The 22321-nt window shown below is 56.1% G+C and overlaps 1 protein-coding gene across 10 annotated transcripts in view; it reads left to right on the forward strand.

Annotated features, from left to right (window-relative positions):
• Window positions 1-21856, forward strand: part of ABLIM3 (actin binding LIM protein family member 3) — a 63812-nt gene extending 41956 nt beyond the window's left edge. For 3 of the 10 annotated variants that reach the window (XR_009959914.1, XR_009959915.1, XR_009959913.1), the window contains exons 5-22: window positions 48-174; window positions 377-470; window positions 6277-6364; window positions 8764-8822; window positions 9540-9611; window positions 10029-10184; window positions 11684-11713; window positions 12415-12544; window positions 13461-13559; window positions 15157-15207; window positions 16985-17119; window positions 17393-17457; window positions 17660-17807; window positions 18369-18398; window positions 19002-19060; window positions 19666-19726; window positions 20469-21168; window positions 21686-21856. Coding sequence is in view for 3 of the 10 variants with exons in the window: in XM_062587612.1 (XP_062443596.1) it covers window positions 48-174; window positions 377-470; window positions 6277-6364; window positions 8764-8822; window positions 9540-9611; window positions 10029-10184; window positions 11684-11713; window positions 12415-12544; window positions 13461-13559; window positions 15157-15207; window positions 16985-17119; window positions 17393-17457; window positions 17660-17807; window positions 18369-18398; window positions 19002-19060; window positions 19666-19726; window positions 20469-20476; window positions 21088-21168; window positions 21686-21799 (1607 nt within the window). In the remaining 7 variants the exon portion in view is untranslated. Of the gene's footprint in view, window positions 1-47; window positions 175-376; window positions 471-6276; window positions 6365-8763; window positions 8823-9539; window positions 9612-10028; window positions 10185-11683; window positions 11714-12414; window positions 12545-13460; window positions 13560-13964; window positions 14048-15156; window positions 15208-16984; window positions 17120-17392; window positions 17458-17659; window positions 17808-18368; window positions 18399-19001; window positions 19061-19665; window positions 19727-20468; window positions 21169-21685 lie in introns of those variants that run through there. The other 7 variants (XM_062587612.1, XR_009959916.1, XR_009959918.1 and 4 more) reach the window with 7 other exon arrangements.
• Window positions 21857-22321: the final 465 nt, after the last annotated feature.

A 22321-nucleotide genomic window follows, 5' to 3' on the forward strand; every position in this document is an offset into this window, starting at 1 on the left:
GGAGCTCAGGGAGGTCTCACGTGCTCCCCTTCCTGCTATCTCCCCAGACTGTGCAGGCTGCAAGGAGGAGATCAAGCAAGGCCAATCTCTCCTGGCCCTGGAGAAGCAGTGGCATGTCAGCTGCTTCAAGTGCCAAACATGTGGGATCATCCTCACCGGAGAGTACATCAGCAAGTGAGTGCTGCCAAGTGCTGCCACCTCGCAACCTGGGCTGCCCTGAGATCTGTTGTCGGTCCTGGTGCTTGCCCCAGGCAGCCGGGGAGCAGCCACGGGCACACGGCTTGTGAGGGCCCTGCGCTGGGCGCTGGGGGGATCCTGAAGAGGCACCTTGGCCACCCGGTCCCCTCTCACCAGCTATCTCACCCCTCTCCCACAGGGATGGCGTCCCTTACTGTGAGTCCGACTACCATGCCCAGTTTGGCATCAAGTGCGAGACCTGTGACCGGTACATCAGCGGCAGGGTCCTGGAGGTGAGTCTTGCAGCCAGTGCCCCCCATCCTGGTTGGCAGCAGGGACATGGCATGTCTCCCTCAGAGGTGCATGCCATGGGGAGCTGCATGCTCCTGCACCCTTGTGCCATCCCTACTCGTGCGGGGCTGGGGCTGTTCCTACAGCCTGGTGTAGATACAGTGTGGTCACCTCATCTGGAGGATGAAAGTGGGGAAAGGACCCACCCTCTCCTTGCAGGCTTCTGTAGAGGCAGGAGCCAGAGCACACGGTGGCCTTGGTGGGTGCGATGTGCCTGGGGCTCAAGAAGTGGTGGCACCCACAAAAGCCAGCCATTGCCACACCTTCCAGTGCTACCAGCTCACTTGCAGAAACACTTGCCCGAACCACATCCCTGTGTGCATCCGTCGCATGCGCCGCCTGTCTGTTGCCTTGGCAACATATCCAACTTGGCGGCGGAGGTGTCCAGGCCAAGGAGCTGCAGCAGTGCCTGCAAAGGGCCATTCCTACAACTTGCCGGCCACCCTTTGCAGGGCTGGTGGAGGGGGCTGCGGAGACACCTGCACCAGGCAGGGTGGGGCTGGCACAGGTGACTATGGAGAGTTTTGGGGAATGGTAGAGTTGTGCTGCCAGAGCAGAGCCAGGGGGAGTGGGATGGCTCTCCAGGAAGGCCAGAGAGGTTCTTCAGGGCAAGGGCTGTCCTTCCCATCGGCTGGATGGTCAGGTAATTCCTGAGCTCCCGGTGCTAGGACATGGGAGATGCTCTGTTACTCTCCCAGCTCATTCTTTCTGTTTCTACCCTAACATTTTGAGGGAAAAAATCTGGAAAACATGGTCTGAATGCAACTTAATGGCTCAGGGGGGCGGAGAGAAAGATGTCAGAGTGAAGCAGGCTGTGATTTTTCAGCCCCTCTGGCAATGCTGTGGGGCTGGGCTGTGGCAGGCAGAGAGGCAGCCATGCTGAAAGCTTGCAGAGTCCCTCCTGAGATCTTCCCAAATGACATGGCTGGGCAGGAGGGGAAGTGTTCCCAGCAGTACTGGCGCCTGTTTCACTCTGCCATGCCCAGACAGCTGCGATTAAGAAGCAGTATCCCAAAATCAGAGGTACACTGGCTCTACAGAGAGCCAACCAGCAAGGGCAGTGGGTTGGAGCAGCTGCAGCGAGGATGGTCAGGGAATGTGTATACATCAGGAAGCAAAGTGGAACCTGTTCCTTTTTTGGTGGATCTTGCCATGGCTGCCTGGGCTCATAGCTTGACCTTCCTAGAGGTGCTGGAGAAAGCTTTGCTGTTCCTGAAATGGTGCAGGCTCACGTGGGGCTCAGCACTGTGGAAGAGCAGTGCGCTCAGGGCTCACCTGTGCATGTTTCCGTGCTAGGATAGAGCCTGCTGCCAGCTCTCAGGGGACAGTCCTAGTACCAGCCCTGCAAAGCAGCACATCCTCCACCATTGTGCCTTGCCTGGATGGGAGTGGATGCCATGGAGGGGAGTCTCAGCAGCTGTCAAGGGGATGTGTGAGAAGCATCATGGAGAGCAGAGAGCTCTTGGGAGTGGCTGACTGTGTCAGGGAAGATGCAACACATTTTGAGCTTCAAAGGCACCAGCATGATGTCTGTGCTGGGCTATCTTTTGGGAGCTAATTTGTCACAAACTTGTGAAACCCTGGAAGCAGAGATATTTAGCCTGCTGGGAGCTCCACTGAGACATCTCTAGCCCCTTTCACCTACAGCCTGCCAAGTAGTAGTCACCCCTTCTGGTCCCTGCTGGCTGGACTGGCTTGAAGGCACCAAACCTGACCTGGAAAACCTCTCTTGAAGCTGGAGCTGGCCCCAAAAGTCCTCCAGCCACTTCCTCCTCATCCTCCTATTCAGGGAGCTCCCTCTGCCTAGAAAGGCTTTCTGCTGACTTAGGGCTTCGGCAGCAATCTCAGCACAGGCTGCGGTGACTGTGAGCTCAGCACTGTAGCAGCTGCATGGACCAGCTGCCCACTGCAAGGCTTAGCAAGCACCTGAGCAGAGTGCAGCCAGAGACTCCCCTGAGGTCAAATCCTTGCCCCTGCTTCCCCTGGGCAGTCTGGTCCCCAGTCACCCCCTACCAGGACAGGAGCATCTTCAGCCACCTCCCACATCCCATCCTCCAGCCAAGAAAGATAGTCAGGGAGAGCAAGGCAAAGAGAGGGCTGTGGATATGTGTGTGGGGGGGATGCTCTGCCCCTCCAGAGCAGTGCATGTGAGGAAGATCAGAGGAGTCAGAGCTGGGACTCCTGCCCAGCGCAGGCATGCGGGACCTCCATTGGGGCCAGGGCAGAAGGCTGGGCTTGGACACTGTGTCTGGCAGACACTGGTGGGCGCTGCTTCTCCAAAAATGATCACTGCACCGATTTTAGGGGCCTTTGCTCACCTGCTTGAGCTGCAATGAGTCCAGATGAGTATGAGATTTTCCTACCTGAGCTTATCTGAGAGGAGAGATGGAGAGCAGCTCCACAGGGCATGACAAGCATGTGGGTCAAGACCAGTGGATAGTTACAGCCTGCCTGAGAACTGGAGACAGCACTGGGCTCTTGTTTTCCATCCCTGGCTCTCCTCTGAGCCTTGACTCTCCTATCTGCCAGAGGACTGTGAGTTCTGCCCATCCTGTGCCAGGATATGGGAAGATGCTGATTGAATCCCACGAGATGCTCTGAACATCAGTCATCTCACATTAGCACTTCTGCTGCACCAGTGCCCAGGCAAGTAAACCCTCCTTGCATGAGAGGACTTGGATGGGCTGGAAATAATTCAGTTTGGCTCTAGATTCTCTCTAGACAGAGCCTAGGTGTGACCTTCCTTCAGATACTGTCACAGAGCTGAGATGAACATAGGGCTTGGGTCCTCGTGGGCTGCACAGGAAGAGCTCTATGGAGCCTGCAAGCACTGCTTGGCCATGGCCCTTCTCCGTCCTGGCAACTGTAAGCCGCAGTGCTTGCCTCCTGTGGTGGCCAGGGCCAAGCAGAGACTCTTTACCCACTTCAGGTGCATGTCTGCTAGCTAATATTGAATAATTTCCTGTAAAACTGGAGGCTTTAATAGTCTTCTCTGACAGAGCACAAAAATGGAAAGGGTGCCTTTAAATAATTTTAGGCTTTAATGAGCCTTCTTGTGCTATCCCGTGAGCCTCTGGGCTTTCCAAATGACTTGGAGCTGTGCAGCCAGGCTTGAATGATTAATGAGTCTTTAAGGGACCCCAAGTGATAATGAACAGATTTCTTCACTCACAGCATCTATCAGCCTTTTAAGAGCTATAATAATAACCAATATAAAATAAACAAGGTTTGTACAGTTTGAAGAGTGATTACTCCTTGAAGAGGATGGGTGGGTGCTTGAAATGGGTGTTTTTGGAGAAGGTCTGCATTTAAAAGAAAATGGAACTGGTTTGTCATGTGAAGAGCTGGTATATACTGCCTGGGGAGCAGCCAGCCTTGTTACACATCTGTATCTCCCCAATCTGCTGAACATCTCAGGCTTCCCTTTCAGCATGGTGTGGCAGCAGCTCATATACTCTATATGACCTAGATAGGAAAACACACACACACACACACACACACACACACACACATATATATATATATATATATATATATATTATTTTCATACTACCAGCGCACCAAGTTGTGGGAGGTGCTATAGGAGGGTCCGAGAGCATGAAATTATCTTGCTGCAACGTATCTCGGATTCAAAGAGAAGGATTTGAGAAGGCAATAAATCAGTTTATCACAGGCTTATGTTTCCAACTTTAGGTGTCTCTGGCTATCTTGAAATATAAGCAACTGGAATGGCAGGCAGACTGGCCTATAGCGTTTAGGAGTTAGGATTTAGCCAGGTTGTTTTTAATCTTTTTTTTTTCCCTTGTGTTTACAGCTGTCTCTTCAGATTGACAGAGTTTAGCATGACTGCCATTGATTTCCAGCACTCTCTAGCTGGAGCCTGCTGCGAGGAGGAGTGTGCATCGCAATTGTCACAGCGAGCAGACACCCCAGCCGGGTTATGTGCACAGAGTTTAGATTGGGATGAACTGGCCTTTTCTTAATGAACCTCTTTCCTTGGCAGTACGGATGAGTTGCCTCTCCAAAGCACTGGGTATATAAGGACACGAGCTTGTTGGAAGGATGTCAAAGACGCAACAGGTTCCAGACAAGGTCGTGGTGGTTTTTAGCAGTAATATTGGTTTAGGATCCATATGGCCCAGAATCAGTTGACCTGATTTGCTCATACTGGCAAAGGGTTAAATGAAAGATCTTGACTTTAGAAATTGTGGACGGGGCCCTGTGCTCAGGAAAGCTCCTTGCCCGTGTTGCTTTAGGGACCTCTTCCCACTGGAGCAAGCGGACAGTCTGGGGAAGGACTAGGCCATTTGTTGCTGCTTATTCCTGGCCGCTTGTCCCTGCCGCTTTTGGACCTGGATTAGTGGTATCTGGTCTGTGGGCTGCCTTGGGCCAGCTGTGGAGTACTTCAGGGAGCTGACGCCCTCTCTGCCGCCTTAGCGTACTTGGTCATGCCTGGGGGGCAAGCTGAGGCTTACACCTCCCTGTGCTAAGGTTCACTGTAATGTAAGAAAGAGGGTCCTTGCTAATCTCTGAAAAAAGCAAAATTTCCTGCTCCTCTCCTCTGCCTGGTCAAAGACTGGTGCACTCATATCCTACATAAACTGCAGGGGAAAAGCCCCTGGCTAGTAACTAGCTGCCATCTGCATCCCTGAAAAAGAATCTCTGTGTGATGAATCCCACTTGATTACTGGGCAATCAACGCTTGCCTTGTGGCAGACTCCTAGCAATCTTTGCAGCAAATTTCCTTATTGATCCTCCTAGTTTCAAACTGTTTCTATGATCTATATATCATAACTATTCACTTTGTCAGTGTGAGCCTTGTCTTCTCTCTGCCACCTTAAATCATCCTTCCCCCTCTCTCAGATTATCATCAGGGTAAAATGTCCCTTTGGGTTCTGCTCTTACAGCACAGCTGAGGTTCCTCTTAGCCCTGAGCTGTCTCCTACCTCTGAGCTCCAGAGCCCAGAAAATGAACCTATAATTGAAATGCTAACAGACACTTTGAGTGGAAACAAGCTACCAATTAAAGCTATTATCCCTGTCAAAGAGCAAAGGGAGCAGCTCAGCTCCATCTCGCCTGGGAAAATAGCATGTTGTTAGCACTGGAGTTTGGGCATGGCTTCATGGAAGAAGGGAGGCACCAGAAAAGTTTCTTTAGCTCGTGGGAGAGGAGCTAGAAATGATACCTAGGAAGGCTCTGACAGCCAGTCTCAGGGCCAGGCTTCCCTTTGGCTTGGCTGAGCTTTAGGATGAAGCCTGTGGTTTCCTTTGCGTTGTGAGGTTTATCTTCCTCCCTTCTCGGAAATGGTCTGTAGACATGGGGCCCTTAATCCTCCTGGTTTTCTTCAAAACCTTAGAGTTATCGAGGGAAGGAGCTTGTGCAAACTGTAGTTGCTTGGCTAAGCATTACTTCAGAGGATCAAAGTTATTTCTATAGTCCAAGGACAATTTACTAAGGGTGAGATTTGTCAAAGTACTTTGTTTTAGGGTTTGGAACCTCCTGGCTCTGAAAGGCTGCCAGTGTGCTTCATAGTCTAGCAGGTCAGAAGCATTAGTTGGATGAAGCAGGCTCTGGTTTGCTCTGCAAGTTGTAGTGGTCTCAAAGGCTGCTCCAGGAGTTTTGCCACATTCACCTGGATATTGCTTGCAGCAGAGAGGGACACCAGGGCCACTCGCCCCAGGGGCACACGAGCAGCTCAGAATCTCCTGCCTTGCTCAGGGGCCCCTTTTCTCTGCTCACCATTGCAGGCAGGAGGGAAGCATTACCACCCCACCTGTGCCCGCTGTGTCCGCTGCCACCAGATGTTCACGGAAGGAGAGGAGATGTACCTTACAGGTAGGGACACCCCTATCACAGAGGGATCCCACTGGGGTGGGGACTCCCTTGCCATCCTGGGGTGACCAGCAGGTCAGGTACGGTGGTTGTGCTGCCCTGTTGGGGCAGATGACCACCAGCATGGCTCTGTGGAGACATGCTGGCAGCGGGAGGTGGGGTTGGCCTTCTGCCATGGGTGGGAAGCAGCATGTTTGCCGTTCGGGTCTTCATGGTGTCGGCGTCAGAAGGGCCTTTTCATGCGGCAGCACCTGAGCCAGTTCTTGCAGGTCTGGCTGACCTGGGGGTACCAGAGACACCTCTCTACATCTTTCTTACCCCAAGTTCATCCTTGGATTAGGCCTATTCTCCCAGCGTCCTTACTGCTTAGACAGAATTGGAGCCACTCCTTTCAGCTCTATGCAACTTCAGGAGCCTGCAGGCATTTCCGTAGAGGAGATTTTGCTTCTTGTAAAGTTTACTCAGAGTCTCCCCAAATAACTCGAGTGCTGCTGGGACATGCCTGGATGTGACCCTGGCCCATGCCCAGTGCAGAAGGCCCTCTCCTCCAGCCCCAGGGGATGTAGTCCAGGACCCCTTTCCCACTTCATTCTCCTCCCCTTGCCGGGCTACGCTGAGAGCGGCACTGGAAGGATTAAGCCTTTGCTGGTGCAGCGGGGCAGTTTGGTTTCGCAGGAAAAATGCAGACTTGTGTTTCAGCTTGTTTCCTCTCAGAAGCCTCTACTTGCCTGGCACCCTGAGTCACTGATTACTGTGCGGGTGGGAAAGGGGCGATCGCAGGGCCGGCCGGCTGGCTGACACGCCTGGAGAGCTGGGTGAGAGGCTGGGGCGGGGGGTCCCAGCCAGGCCCCCTCGGCGGGCAGCAGGGCCGGCGTGCTCCGGCGGCTCTGTCCAGCCGGCCGGCTCTTCCCCGGGGTGCAGCCCGCGGTGCCGGTGGAGCTGCTCAGCTCCGCTGGTGTAAGTCTGGGGAACATCCGAGCGAGAGGGTGTGCCCCAAGCGTCGTGTGACTCCGCGATGAAGCGGCTGCGCTGCGCTGCTGCCGTGGGCCGCTGCTGCCGGCCGGCTCCCGGGACATCTCCTCTCTGCCCCTAAATGAGTCATGCACCAAATTGCTCCCTGGTGCAGCGTCTGAAACCAGTTTGGCACAGCCTGGCGCTTATCCATGCAGTAAAACTTGTACAGCCCTCCCAAAGGCTCCGGCCTGTCCCTGGGGTCCCTGGCCCATGTTGTCTCCTGAGCTGTAACTGGGAACTGTTTGGCTGAAAACTAGCTGGCTGGCTCGGCCAAAACCACACTGAGGTCTGTCATCACCGTTTACCAGCACTGGCCACCAAGTTCCAGTGCTCAGGAACTTTGATTTCCTAGAGGACATGTTCCTGAGCTCAGACCAGCTGGTAAAAGGGCCCTTTGCACTGATTCTGCTTTTCCCACCGCCTCTGTGCCCGCAAGGGGACTCGGTACTCCCCAGGCCTTTCTTTCCCGGGGAGGTGAATGATGGCCCCCTGGCCCAGGCACACAGAGGAGACGTAGCTGCAGGGGCTTGGGGAAGGTGACCAGACCAGGGTAGCTGTGGGGTGGGGGCGGAAAGATTGCAGTGAGTGATTTGTCAGGGCTCAAGCGACCAGTGGAGAAGCACTGCAGTCCCGGCACTGGTGCCGGCACTGTCCTGCCTGCCCTCCGAGGGCATTCCTGTGGCAGCGCGGTGATGGAGGAGGAGCCCAGGAAATGCTGTGAGACCCAGCAGATCAACACCCCTCGCGGGGCCTCGGCGCCTGTCACCTCCCTCACACCCTTCCTGCAGACAGGGTAAGAGCAGAAGTGTCTGGGCAGGCTTTGAAACATCTATCTCTTCAGAGCAAGGTCCTCAGTGGTGCGTGAGCAGAGTGCCATCTGCCTCTTGAGGCCAGATGGTCGTGGGATGGCCCTGGCACCCCTCTAGGATCCTGGCACCTCCAGCACCCAGGGCCCCGGCACTTCCCAGAACCGAGTTCATGGGGCTACAGCAGCTCCCAGGATCCTGGCGCTTCCCAGAAGCGAGAGCATGGGGCTACAGCAGCTCTGGAGGCTTGGATGCGGGCTGGGTGGTGCAGCCCGAGCCAGGGGGCTTGCCCATCTCTCTGATCCTGAGAGCTCCCCGTGCTGTCACAGAAGCTCTAATCTAAACACCTAAGCAAGATGCTGGTTAGGTGGAGTGAAAGCTGCCCGGGTGTCTCAGTGTAGCTGCTGCTTGGGAGAGCATAGGCCCATCTCTCCCCAGAAGGAACAGCAGGGCTCCAGGGCAGTGCCAGAGGGAGATAGGGACAGGACAGGGCTCGCTCATGGCAAAGACAGTTGGATGTCCCCTAGTAGCCGTCCTGGGCTGTATATGGCTCTTAAACACTCTCCGTTCCCTGCATTTCAGGCTCTGAAGTGTGGCATCCAATCTGCAAGCAGGCAGCAAGAGCAGAGAAGAAGCTGAAGGTAGGGTGGCAAGAAGAGGTGCCTTGCTCAAGAAGGTGGCACGTCCCTGGTGACACTGGCCCCAACGCTCTCAGCCCAGCTGGAGATGAATTGCTGTAGCATTGTCTAAGCCGTGGGTGATTTGTGCACCAAGACTGGGACTCCAGGCTGGTTGTCCTTGCTCCTTTCCCCATCATCCCAGATAAGCCAGACTGGATTCTTGCTCCCTTGCTCTGCCTGGGGCAAAGTCAGGCTTGCAGAGGACGACCAGATGAACCTGTTCCCCAGCCCTGCATTCCAGCAGGGTGGTCCTGGCTGCAGCTGCTGGCTAGACAGCATCCCCGCAGGCAGCATCCCTCATGATGTCTGGGGAGGTGGCACAGGGCACAGCAACCTTCTTGCTGAGCCCTTGCATGCCACATGTCACTGCTACTTCTTGCCTTTTGGCTGGCATCAGAGACAGTTGCCTGTGGAGTCTTGCAAGGCCACTTACGTGCCAAGAACAGGGTTGTCCCACTGGATCTGGATCTGGCCCCAAAAGAGGCCAGGACCTTGCTGGTTGTGCAAAGCTAGACGGCAAGGCAGCCTGCAAGAGCTGCAATATAAACTATTTCCTCACTGTGTACAGAGTTGCACCTGCTTGCAGGTCCCTCCCCACCATGCCTCAGCCAGACTGTCTCAAGCAATGGCTGGGGCCACCTGGGCTCTCAGCTGCTCCCCACTTTCCTGTTCCCACAGCACAGAAGAACATCAGAAACTTCTATCTCACCCCCTGGTTCCAGCATCGGCTCCCCGAACCGAGTCATCTGCGTAAGTACAGCTCTGCTCCTCTTAATGTGGGGCGGGATGAAATACAGGTTTGGGATAGGCTCAGAGAAGGGAGCAACAATACCATTCTGCAGTGTGAGGTGTTCCAAGAGGACAAGCCCAGCTTTTGGGGGCAGAGTGGACAAGCCGTGCTGCCCTTGCCCCAGTGATGCATCCTGCCAGCACTGTCATTAGAATGGACCAGGAGTCCTTGAAGGGATGTTGTCCCACTGTCCCAAAATCCCAGCTCCTCTGCCCCTTCCCACTGCTGCCTCTCAGAGGATCTCTCCATACCTCTTCCCTCTGCTGTGGTGACGGTCGGGCTCTGTTTGCTCTGCTTTCAGCTCCGTACTGTGCGCTCCTTTCTTCTCGCCTTCTCTTCCTTTCCGTCTCTCTGTCTCTGTCTCTCCCTCTCCCTAGGCTAAAGTGGATAATGAGATCCTTAATTACAAAGACCTGGCAGCTCTTCCCAAGATTAAAGCCATCTATGAAGTGCAGCGTCCTGACCTCATTTCGTATGAGCCCTATCACAGATACACATCGGACGAAACGCTGGAGAGATATAGCTATGGGGAGGTACTGAGTCTCAATATGCTCAATGCAGAGCTGCAGAAGCCCCAGGGACAGGGTGGGGAACAGGGCCCCGATTCGGGGTGGTAGGGCAAGCTGTATGAAGCTGTGCTTCCACTTGAGTGGAAACACTGCAGCAAGGCAGGATGGAGGGTGAGACCTCTCTTGGGGCACTCTGCATCAGCTGGAATAAGGCCTAGGTTAAGAAGGAAACCCTGGTGCTGCTGCTGTAGAGTAAGTGACAAACCAGCAACCTCATCTGTTGGTCCATGGCTCTGCCCAATTTGTGCCATGAACACAACAGCCAGAGACAGGCGGCTCTGCTCAGGGACAAGAAGTCACCCTCAGGACTCGTGCGGCAAGAGAGGCTTTCCCATTGCAGCCTAGACCACGGCAGAAGCACACACCCCTCCAGGATGGAGGAGCCGTATCGCCAGCAGGGTGCCTTTGTGCGAGCCCAAAGGCTCAGCTCAAAACCTGGCTCCAAGAAGTCCAGCATCCTGTGACCTGCATGCAAGGTGCCTACTGCTCCATAGCTGGAGGGAGAAGAAGGGCTAGCCCAGGCTGCCTGGCCCCATCATGGATGCCCATACCGGGTGCTGGCCCTGGAGCTAGGGAAATGGACTCAGTCAGTGCCTTATTGCAAAGCACTTTATGAGATGATGCCAAAGCAACACCAAGCATGAGGCTTCTCTGCTCCACTTCCCAGGGCAGGTGGGGGCTGTTGGGTGATTTCACCAAGGCAATGAGAACAGGGGGTCTGCACAGCTCTCAGAGATCAGGGGCCCTAAGGGCAGGATTTTGGCCCATTGAGGTGGTCCTGGAGAAGGCTTTTGTAATGGCCAGCAGCAACATCCCTTACAGCTGCAGTACCAAGGCTTGTCAGAAGCCCTGCTTCCTGTAACATACCTAATGACAGTGCCACCGAGGCTGGAGGGCATGGGCACAGCTTGTGGAGGAGCACCTGCAAGGAGGCACAGGCTAGGGAGGGCCCACTGCTGCCTCTTCTGGCGTTGGACTCTACTGTGCCGCTGCTAAAAGGGTTGATGTGTTTAATGGTTGGTGATGCCCTGCGTGGTGGGGAGAGAAGAGAGCTCCCTCCAGCTTCCTGGGCCTCGATGGAGGTTAAGGGCATATGCAGGCAGGTGGGATCCAGAGCTGGAAGTGCCGATGGCTGGCGGGGGGCTGTGGTTGCCTTTGCTGGGCATTTCTCTTAGAGCAGAGCCTGCTGAGCAGCGGAGCCTGGCTGAGCCCCAGCCCAAACCCTGAGCAGTGGAGGTGGGGACAAGCTATTATTTATCACCCACTGCTGGAGCCTGCTGTCCTACCAGCCACCCTCGGTGCCTGACAGCTGTAATGAGGCTGTATTTTTCACTAAGTAATGAGGCTGTAATGTGGGGAAAATGAGCTGCTCCGTGACCCTGGCCTGTCACCGCTCCTGTTAATCACATGCCGTCTCTCTCTCTCTCTCTCTCTCTCTCCCCTCTGCCTCCTGCTGCCTGCAGTCCCTGGGAGCCCTGTCCCCTTACTCTCAGGTAACAGCCCTCAGTGCTCCCGGTGGGGTTGGCTGCAGCTGACAGCAAGGAGGGTAATTCAGCCGCACTGCTGCATCCCTCTTGCTGTAAGCAGGGCGTCTCATGCCCCAGGACCAGTGTGTCATGCAGAGGCAGGGGCTCTGCTGATCACTGGTTGGGTGGTAGAGACAGGGGAGCCCTCGTCCAAGAGGGCTGCTCCCATCTGTGGGGAAGAGCAGCACTGCTCTGTGGCAGAGCAGCCCTGTGGGTGGTTTCTGTGCCATAGAGGGGGATGCTTGTAATTGGGAACAAGCTCAGTGGGGAAAGGGTGCTCTCCAGGCAATAAAGGAGGGAAATAGTCTAGCCAGACATGCATCGCCTGGCCACAGGCTCTGGGCTTGCTGAGTGTACTAGTGGGGGAGCGCTGCCCAGGAGGAAGAGGTGGCGGGTGGAAGGAGCAGCATGGATTTCTCCTGCAGTCCATCAAGGATAGATATGTGCATGCTGCCCAGCATGTCACACCTGAGACCTTGCACCCTCTGGGCTGCTAGGAACGCTGGGCTCCTCAGCCGTGGGACACTCCTTTGAAGGAGAGGGCCTGCAAGGCGCTAGTCTTGCCATTGCTGGCACCTCCCAGCCTCCATCCAACACCCCCTCTCTCCTGTCAGCCTGGCACTTGCTCTAACCTCAACCTTCTATTCCACACCTTGTCCTGCCCCTAGGACATCTACGAAAGCATTGACATCCGGCAGAGGCGAGCCTCCAGCCCTGGCTACATCGACTCTCCCACCTACAGTCGCCAGGGCATGTCACCCACCATCCCAAGATCCCCACACCATTTCTACCGCTCAGGTAAGGATATTGGCTGCACCCTCAGGCTGAGCCAAGCTCAGATGCCCAGTGGTGGTGGGCTCAGCCAGCCATCCCCCACTTCTCCCAGGGGAGTACCGTAGTCTGTGCCCTGGTTAAGCCAGCTGAGCCAAGGACGCAGGCTGCCTACTGGGTTCCTCGAGACCAGCAGAATCAGGAGCTGTGGGCAGTGGCTGACAGCAGGGTACATCCTCCAGTTCTGCTGATCTAACCTTGCAAGCAGTGAGGAGAGGCGAAGGAGGCCTTCTCCTGTCCCAGACCTGAGCTTGGGCTTGTGGACAATGGGACAGGGAGGGAGGTGACTCTAAAGATCCACCAAAGTCTGGAGGACAGAAGGCCCCTCAACTGGGTTGGTAACTCTGAGAGGATGGATGCACGGGAGTGCTTGTGCCCAGCCAGTGCTGCAAGGGGTCTTTATGCACATGCACGTGAGCATATCCCCGGAGCACATGCGGGGAGGAAGCAGAGTGTGTCTGTTCCACGTGTCCTGACATCCAGAGCTGGGGAGGAACAGACAAGAATATCTGAGGTCAGTAAGTCTGGAGGTCCTGCTTCCCTGGAGACATTCCTGTGTTGCTCAGCGAAGGGCCCTTCGCTTTGCCTCCAATTGCAGTGTGTTTGGCCTTCCCCTCATGAATGGTGGGGGAACCCGCTGCCTTATAACAGCATCCACCCGCAGGGCTTCCTCTGCATCCCATCTTCGTTTAGAGAATGCAGCAAATCTCCCCTAATTCCATCACACCGTGTCCTGGACCATGGCCTGACACATATCTCCATCTCACCCACCACTTGGGTAGTTCCCTGCTCTTCTAACACTGCTGCATTTAACATCTGTTTTCTTCTGCCTCTTGTTCTCTCTCTCGGTCACTTATGGCTGCTTCTGCTCGGCACCACGTAGGCACAGAAAGTGGGCGCAGCTCCCCCTACTATAGCCAGTTAGATGTGAGGTCATCTACTCCAACCTCATACCAAGCGCCCAAGCATTTCCACATTCCAGGTAGGCTCTGGAGCACCACGGCCCTGTGGGGAAGCACCGTGTTTGTCGCATGCCTGCATGTGCTGTTCCCCGTGTGTCGCATGCGTAGCTCCACCGCCTGCCTAGAGCCAGCTGGCAGCAGGATCTACCCCCTGGTAGAGGCCATCCATAAACAGGACCTGCAGCTTGAACTCTCCTCCCTCCCCATCACCACCCAGAGGTCCCAGAGCCTTCCAGAGTCTGCTTGATCCTTGCAATGTCCCTCTTCCTCCCCTCCCTGACCTTCCTCCACTCCCACACAGACAAGTCCCCTGCGGAGAGCCTGCCCCCTCTCCGCCTCTCCCCCAGGATCACGAGGTGAAGCTTGTCTGCCAGCAGCCTTTCCACACCCATCCTTTACAGATGATTATTTTATACTCCCCCTAGGGCCCGCCGCTCCCTCCCCCCAGAGTCTTCTGGGCTTGCCAGATGGCTGCTCCCCTTCTGCAGGGATTGCAGGGGGCCACCAGGTAAGGGCCACCACCCTCTCCCGGCCACACAGAGTCCACGGGGACAGGGGATGGAGTGGGTAAAGGGCGGAGAGGCGGGAGGGAAGCAGGTGCAGCCACCCCTCAGTGTGCACGGTGGGGGGCAGAGGAGGGACCCTCCATGTCCTGTGGCAGCCCAAGGCACGTGCTAGCCCCAAGCCACACACGCTGGTCCCCGCTCTGCTATAGGCACTTTCCACTGCCCCTTCCCTCCTCCAAGGCACTCTGCTGCACCAAAGTTGGGTGGGACCCCCCCATATTACCGATACCCTGGGATAGCATCATGACTACCAGCCAGGAGGACAACCTGAGGTTCCCCATTTCAGTCCCCCGCTCCCACCCGTCCCCGTCAGGGCTTGGCCCCACTGCCCAGCCTGGCCTGCCCTCCTGCTGACAGTCGATCGTTTATGGATGGCCCCCTCGCTGCTCCGTCAGCTCAGCTGCTTGGCATCTGCGTGGGGGCAGTAGCCTCACTGCAAGGCTCCAGGTTGCTTTCTCCTCCCAGCTCGCTCTTTTCTCTCTCTACTGCAGAAAGAGGCTTTGGCTAATTTTATTTTGCCCTCAGGTAGATCATGGATGGTTCTTCTAGGCTCTGACACCCTCCAAGAAACTATGCCAGAAAGAGCTGTGGTGCCTGCCCAGGGCAGAGCCAGTGGTTTATAGCTGCACCCTCTCCCTCTCCTCCCTGGCCCCTTGGTCCGAGAGGAGAGCCATGAGCAGGGCCAGGAGGAGAAGTGTCTGCCACCCTGAGGTGCATGCTGACACTCGGGCGCTCGCTGCATGTCCTCTGTGCGCACGCCGCTGCCCCGCAGGGTTTCCTTGCCTCCCCCCCCAGCGCTGAGGCTCTGAGCCCCGAGGGGCCACGTTCCTCACCACCACCTTCTGAGCCAGCCTGGCCCTGGCCCAGCGCTGCGCTCGGTGTAGGACACCTGGACCTGGAGGCAGTCGAGTATGGTGGAAACGTGATGTGGGCAGAGCATCTCCTGCAGGACCTCTGTCCTGTCTGCGCTCAGCAAACTCATACTGACCTCACCTTCCTTCCTTCTTTCCTTCTTTCTTCCTTTTCTTTCTTTCTTTCTTTCTTCCACCAGCTGCCGGGGAGAGTAACATCTACCGGAAACCCCCCATCTATAAACGACACGGTATAGTCTGCCTTCTTCTCACAGATCTCTAGTTTGTTGGGAAAGCTGGGCAGAGCACTGGTCGTGAGGCTAGAGAAACAGCGTGGGTTTTGATCTGGCCGAGCCGAAGTGGGGCCAGCAGGGGTGTGAGGGTGTGAGATCAGACCGTGCAGGGGGGCGGGGGTGGCATTGCTTGGGGAGGCAGGAGTCAGCAGGACGTGGTGGCGGATGTGAGCAGGGAGAAGGCTGAGAGCCTGGGTTTGGGGGCGTGTTGTGGGGGGGGGGTGCTCCTACCTCTCCTCTAGGCAGTGAAGCACAAGCTTAAGCCCTCTCCCCCCCCCAAAAAAATGGCAACTTTTAAAATTCATCCCTGGTGTGAGGAACGGCTGAAAGAGGTGACAGCAAGGGATGCTCTTGCCCAGGGTTATCAGAAGAGGGATGTGGAGGGCTGCAGCCAGGGAGCAGAGAGGTGAAGCATGGGGGACAGGGCTAGGAGAGCCGCGGGAGGGCACGAGGCCACTGAGGTCGATGGGAGTAGGGATGAGGCCAGGAGTCAGAGCAGCCTCAGGAATGGGATGAAGAAAGTAAATTGCAGTTTCACATGGAACCATAGGAAAAAATCACCTCCACTCCTGGACAGATGTTTCAGACTGAAATAGGCCCTGAAGGGGGGAGGTTGAGGGGTGGGGAGGGCGCAGGCACAGGGCTGTTTGGTGTTGGCCTGGGCCTTTCTCAGCGGGCTGGCTTGTACTCTCCCTGGCTTGTGTTCGTGCAGGGGGGGAGAGGAGCTCCCCGCACGAAGCAATAACTCTGTCTCCTTTCTCTCTCTCTCTGTGGGCCCTCCTTTCCCACCTGCCCACCTCCCCTAATGTCCCGCTGGCTGGCTGCACCCACTGCTGTAAGTAGCTGCCAATTCCCCTGTGCTGACCTTGCGCTGGGAGCGAGGGCCTGAGGTGTCGGAGTGGCTCTCTGCCTGCACCTCCCTGCCCCTGCCAAATGCCCAACTCCTGCCACCCCTGGGATGCCCCTGCCTGGCAGCGGGGTGCAGGGCAGCCACCGAGGGCAGCTGCCGCAGGGACAGGGCAGGGTACTGCACCGTCCCGAGGAGCAGGAATCACTGCTGGGTTTCCTGTGCATGCCACGGAGGTTTGGCAGAGGATGCGGAGGATCCTGGCCTGCGGCCATGCACAGCTCTGGATTTGCCCTGGGGGAGCCAAGCCCCTGTCTGAGATGGAGCTGCTGGGGATGGCACCTTCGTTCCCTCCTGCTACATAGCCCGCCTCAGCCTTCGCCTGGCAACAACCTGTTGAGATCCCCTTCTCCACAGGGAATGTGCCTTCCTCCTTCCCTTCCCTCTGGAGTCCCACTCGGATGCCTGTGCAGTTATTGCCATCTCTTGGTGACAGGCCATCCCTAGGGGCACAGGTCACAGGCATAGGGACACTAAGGGCACTGGTGCCTGGGGTAGGGGCAAGAGCTATGTAGGACACAGAGCTTGACTTGGTGCTGTGGGCCTTGGGCTATGAGCCATTTGGGTCTCTTCCCAGCCACACCGGCAAGAGACCTATGTTTGTGACTGTCCCCACCAGCTACTTCTGCCTCCTTATCTCCAAGAGCTGCCCAGCAGTTTGAAAATAGATTATTTCCAGCTCTGCTCCATGCTGCCCCAAACAAATTTCTGCCAGGTGGTGGGGAGAGGGGAGGGAAGAGGATTAACCTTTATCCCACGGTGGATCTTTGCTAGTCCTGCCAGAGGGATAAGGTGTCCTTGTTACAGCTCTCCGCACTCCTTTTGCAGACAACCTCCCTGCAGCCACAAAAAGCAAAACCAGCGAAGACATCACACAGTCATCCAAGTACAGCCCTGCCTACTCCCCGGACCCGTACTACCACTCGGAGTCAGAGTACTGGTCCTTCCAAGGGTCCCCCAAAGGTAATGGCCCAGCCGCAGCAGTGGTGAACTTGGGAAACCAATTCCTGCCCCCACAGCAGCCACATCTGGGGAGAAACTTCCCCTGAGACCTTCATGCTGTTCCTGGACCCAAGAGTGGGCTTAAGAAGGAGGAGCTGCAGAGATCCTGCCAGAGTCACCCTAAAATCCTAGCAACCCTTGGGAACTTGCTGTCCTTGTCCAACTGGGGACTGTCTGCTCCCCGCTTGCCACCACCTTTGCCTCCATCTGAGCATGCTGTGTGTCTCTTTGCAGCGCCCCGGGCCCGGAGGTTCTCATCAGGAGGCGAGGAGGACGGATATGAGCGGGGGATGCACAAGGTGAGTGACACTCTCCTCATGGACACCTCGAAGGCCCCGTGCTGAGCCACCACCACTATCCTGGCTCTGGGCAAGGGGAAGCAGATGGGATTTGATGAGCCTGTGCTGGGAAGTGCTGTGCCCTCCTGTGACACATGGGCTGGCAGGGAGGGGACAGTGCCATTAAAGGAGATGGTCAAAGCAGCTTTTTCTTGGTGCTCAGATCCAGAGTGGCATCGGCAGGCTGATCCTGAGAGAGGAGATGAAGGCTCGGTCCAACTCTTACACGGACCCCTGGACGCCTCCTCGCAGCTCAGCCAGCAGCAGGGAAGCCCTTCACACGGCTGGCTACGATGGCTCCCTGAACGGCTGTAAGGATGACAGCAGCCCCTGACTTCTGTGCTGTAGCACCCATCCATCTCGCCTTAGCAGGGACCGAGCCTCTGTGGGAATTGGAGGGGAAAGATACAGGACTGGAAGGGGTGGGTGGGAGAGGTGGGTTGGACTCCAGGCTTGGCCTCAAGCAGCTCTTTTCCTCCCTGGAGGGCTCTGTCCTTACCCCAGGGAGCCCGGCACCCCGGACCTACTGGCTGGCCCCAGCCCCTTTCCTCATTTGCAATGCTGTCACCACGCAGCACCGCAGGCGTGCAGCTCCTCTCTCATTGGGACTGCGGGGGGTGCCTGGAGAAGCTGAGAGCATGGCAGCAAGCACAGCTGTCCGTGCCCCCTCTGTGCTCTCCTTCCTCATGGTGCATGTGCCTTCACTGAGCTGGGGCTATTCAAGGATGCCTGGGCAGATGCTCTGCTGTGTCACCAGGGCTGAGCTCCCAAATCTCCTAAGAAGCATCTGCAGGGGTCTTGGGCTGATGGGGAGCTCTGCGCAGTGCAGGGCACTTCTCCCCCTCTGATCCATTGCTCTGCTCTTCTTGCAGCTCCCCGGACACACTACCTGGCTGACAGCGGTGAGTCCGTGATCCCTCATGGCCCTTCTGCATCTGGTCCCATGTGGCAGCAGGGACCAGAGTTTGACATCACAGATGTTGGAGAAGATTCTGGAACTAGCAGGGAAGAAGTGGAGAGAGAAAGACCTCCTTGAAAGGGAGGGATCAGTATAGCACTGGGAGCAGAGCCAGGAGAGGACAGAGTCTGAGAAACCAAGAGAGGAGGAGATTGAGAAAGGCCTGGTTACCTGTTAGGTGAAGGGTAAGAAGGGAGGGCTGCCATGGAAGAGGGATTTTGGAGAAAGAAATTTCAGCTTGGGGAGGAGGGGAAGAGAGTGGAAATCTAGGCTAGAAATAAGATGGAGATGAGACAGAGCAGGTGAGTTCAGAAATGGGTAGGGATAGGGCAATAGCTGGAAAGGCAAACAGATTGTGAGTAGGTCATTTAGGGGCAAAAGACCATGTATTTGCCATGTGGGGAAGGACCTGAGCAAGGATGTGAGGAGAGCTGTTAAGAGAGGGGATGTGTGAGCACAGGGGGAGGGTCAGCTGGGTGGGTGCTGTCCTGTGGGGGGGGGGCAGGCCCTGCGTTTTCATTTATGCACCTTGATGATTTCTTTTCAGATCCCCTCATTTCTAAGTCAGCCTCCCTCCCTGCCTACAGGAGGAACGGGCTGCACAGGGTAAGCTCCTCCTGCCTGTGCCCTGCTGCTGCCGTGAAGCGGTGCTTTGGTCTGCTTCCACCAGACATTCCTGCACACATCATCCCTCCAGTTGTCCTTCTCCCTAGGGCTCCTCAAAGCTCCCTGTGTTCCCCCCAGCACCTTTCAGGATCAGGGTATCCTGCTCCTCATCTTCTCTGCACCCCTACTTTCACTCCTGTTTTGTGCCAACCCAAAATAATCCCTACTGGGAACCAGGCAATACAGGAGAGACGGGTGCCTGCCTTGAATGGCAGATCTCTTCCCCTGCCCTGCAGGTCACATTTCAGAGGGGCACTGATGTTGTTTTCCAACAGGGGGGCTTTGCTTTATACCCTGGGGCAGTGACTGCTGGGGAGGTCAGGAGACCTTGTCTTGCCTCTGTGTGACCTGGGCTTATCACTTCCCCTCCTCATGCCTTTTTTCTTATTGCTAAGTTTGGGGAGAAGGTCTTGCTTTGGGGTGGTGGATGCCTTTCCTCTTCAGGGACACTGAGGAGTGCCCAGGTGCAGGCACCGCAGATGTACTGAGTGTCTGGAGGGGACCTTCTCTTACTCACTCCCTTCCTCCACGTATCTGCCTTGCAGCCTCCCAGCGCTGAGCTTTTCCACTACGACAGCACGAATGCCGTCAACTGGGGAATGCGAGGTAAGCTAGCAGAGGGCTGGGGAGCTCCCAGGACTTGGGAGTATGGGCTTTGGGGGAGTCTCCCACAGCAGGAAAATCGCTGCCAGCCTCCTCAAAAGGCAGAAGGGAGATGGCCTTGCTGCCCTGTAGCAGCCTAGTTTCCTAGGAGTGTAGTTGAAACCATTTCTGAGGTCTGATCCATTTCTACAGAAAGGGCACAGTGGTGGTGGGTCCTCCCAAGACTCACCCCAGCAGATCCAGGCCCCAGCCAACCCTGGCTGAGTCCCGCAGTGTCTCTGGGGGCTTCATTTCCCCCCTCATTCCCCACCTGTCTGCCCAGCCACTGCCAGTGGAGCCAGGCACAGTTCCTGGGTGTGAGTGAGTTGCGTGAAGTTTTCTACTCAGGCTCTGTTCCAGTGATGGGTTAAGCCAGGCCTATTTTGGTCCTGTTCAAGCAAGCCCTCCCAACGCTCTGCACTGCACGGGCCTCCCCGGAGCCAGTACCAAGGAGGGTGGCAAGGTCCACTACCCTGTTGCTCTCTCAGGCCATCTTGCTCCGTGATCGAAGGGGATGGCGCCTCAGCAGGGCATGAAGCCAGATACCCTGAGGTCACCTACCCTGCAGCATGCAGCTCCAGAAAATGGGATCAGGCTAGAGGAACAAGCCAGTGTCTCTGAAGCTCTAGGGAAGGGATCCTGGCAAAGGAAGCACCAGAGTGGCTCATGTCTCTCTCTCTCTCTTGTCTTTTCTCTCTCCCTACAGAGTACAAGGTAAGAGGCCACTGCTGGTAGAGTCCCTGCTCCAAGGAGCAGTTACCATCTGAAGATACCCAAGTGCCACCCAGAAGATGGCCCAGAGAAGCTCCCCCGTGTCTCCAGATTCTGTTGTGAGGGAAGCTTCATTCTCCTCCATTTTTCCAAGCCCCCCACCAGACAGCCCCATCCTGGGACCATGAGACTTGGACCAGAGTCCTTCCCCTCCTGCCAGGGTCCCAAACTCTTTGCAGAGCAGAACTGTCACCCTGGTGAAGAAGCAGAGAGGGGTGGCTGAGCTGGCTGTTCCCTGCTCAGCTCTAACTCATGCATATCTCTGGATCATTCCTGACTTTACAGAGTAAGCAGAAGACCTTCAGGCTGCCATTCAAGAACCACCAAGGTGGTTCAAAAGAGGCGGTGGATTATAGCCACCCTACAAGCTAATCCCCATCTGAGCCATGCACTGTTCAAGCCCTGGTAGGCAGCTGTGCCAGCCAAGCGCTACAAAATGCTCTGGGAGTAGCCTTTGCCCTGGTGGCCCCGTAGCCTCAGAACTTCCTGGAGCACCTTGCTGATGTGCTTTTCTAGCTCCAGAGCTAGCCTGTGGTCTTTGTTTCTCCATGTAGATATACCCCTACGAGCTGCTCCTGGTGAAGACAAGGGGGAGGAACCAGCTGCCCAAAGATGTGGACAGAACTCGGTTAGAGGTGAGGGGAGCCTTTTCCACTAGGGAGAATATTGCCCACCTGTGGCTCACCCCAGCAAGCCCCATGGATCTGCGAGGCACTTACTCATGCTGCTTGTCCTCGTGGGAGGAGCATCCTCAGCAGCTCCCTAGGAGCACACTTGTGCCAGTGCACTGGTGCTGTGGCCCTGTGGCTCTGCGTGTGGGGCAGAGCCACTGCTACCAGTGCCTGCAGTGCGAGTGCATTCACCTGGAGTAAGAGAGAGCCAGGAAGCTCCTGTTCTCTGTCGTTAGCACTGCTTAGGGCTGCAGTACCCCCATGCAGCCCTGCCAGCACCCAGCCAGGATGGCACGCCACCAGCTCCCTCGTACACCCTCCCACCTCGCTGTAGCTGCATGGCTCAGCTCCTGGCCCACGCCTCCTGAGGCCCCAGCACCCAGCCCTCGCCCCTGAAGTCCCTGACCCCCCCCCCCCAAAAAAAAAAAAACTCTAGCCTCATAAGCACCTATCTTCAGCCAACCAGCTCCTCTCTCCCCAGCGCCACCTCTCCCAGGAGGAGTTCTACCAGATCTTCGGCATGACCATGGCCGAGTTCGACCGCCTGGCCCTGTGGAAGAGGAATGAGCTGAAGAAGCAGGCCCGGCTGTTTTAAATGCAGTGCACTATAAATATATACATACCTATAAATATATACATAGAAAGATCTCTATATTGCAGCTCTGTATGATTCTCAATGCTGGACATGACAGAGGCACCCTCTGCACCCCTGAGAGTGAATTGGAGTCTCAGAGATATATTTTTTTTTGCTGTTTCTTTTTCCTTTCGACCCCAAAATGCCCTTTGGGAGACTGGGGTGGAGGTCTTTCCTTTTGCAGGGAGGGCATCCTGAGTCTGTATCAACCCTTGGCATTTTCCAGGAGCTAAAGTCATGTGAGCCCTAAGCACTTAGTGTCTCACTGCTACTGTACCATGCCAAGGGAGAGGATTTTCCCCAAAACATTGTCCCGAGAAGCATGCTTCAGCTGCAGGAGGGGCAAGACTCTCAGATAGCTGCTGACCGAGATGCTGTAGTGCTGTGTCCCCAGGGATGGGTGACAGCAGGGCCATGACTGCCCTATGCCAGGGGCTACTTCCTCCATTTCCCCCCCAGGCTGGTGAGGGTCCAGTCCTGATC

Source organism: Rhea pennata, chromosome 14 (genome assembly GCF_028389875.1).
Source record: "Rhea pennata isolate bPtePen1 chromosome 14, bPtePen1.pri, whole genome shotgun sequence".
Classification (NCBI taxonomy): Eukaryota; Metazoa; Chordata; class Aves; order Rheiformes; family Rheidae; genus Rhea; species Rhea pennata.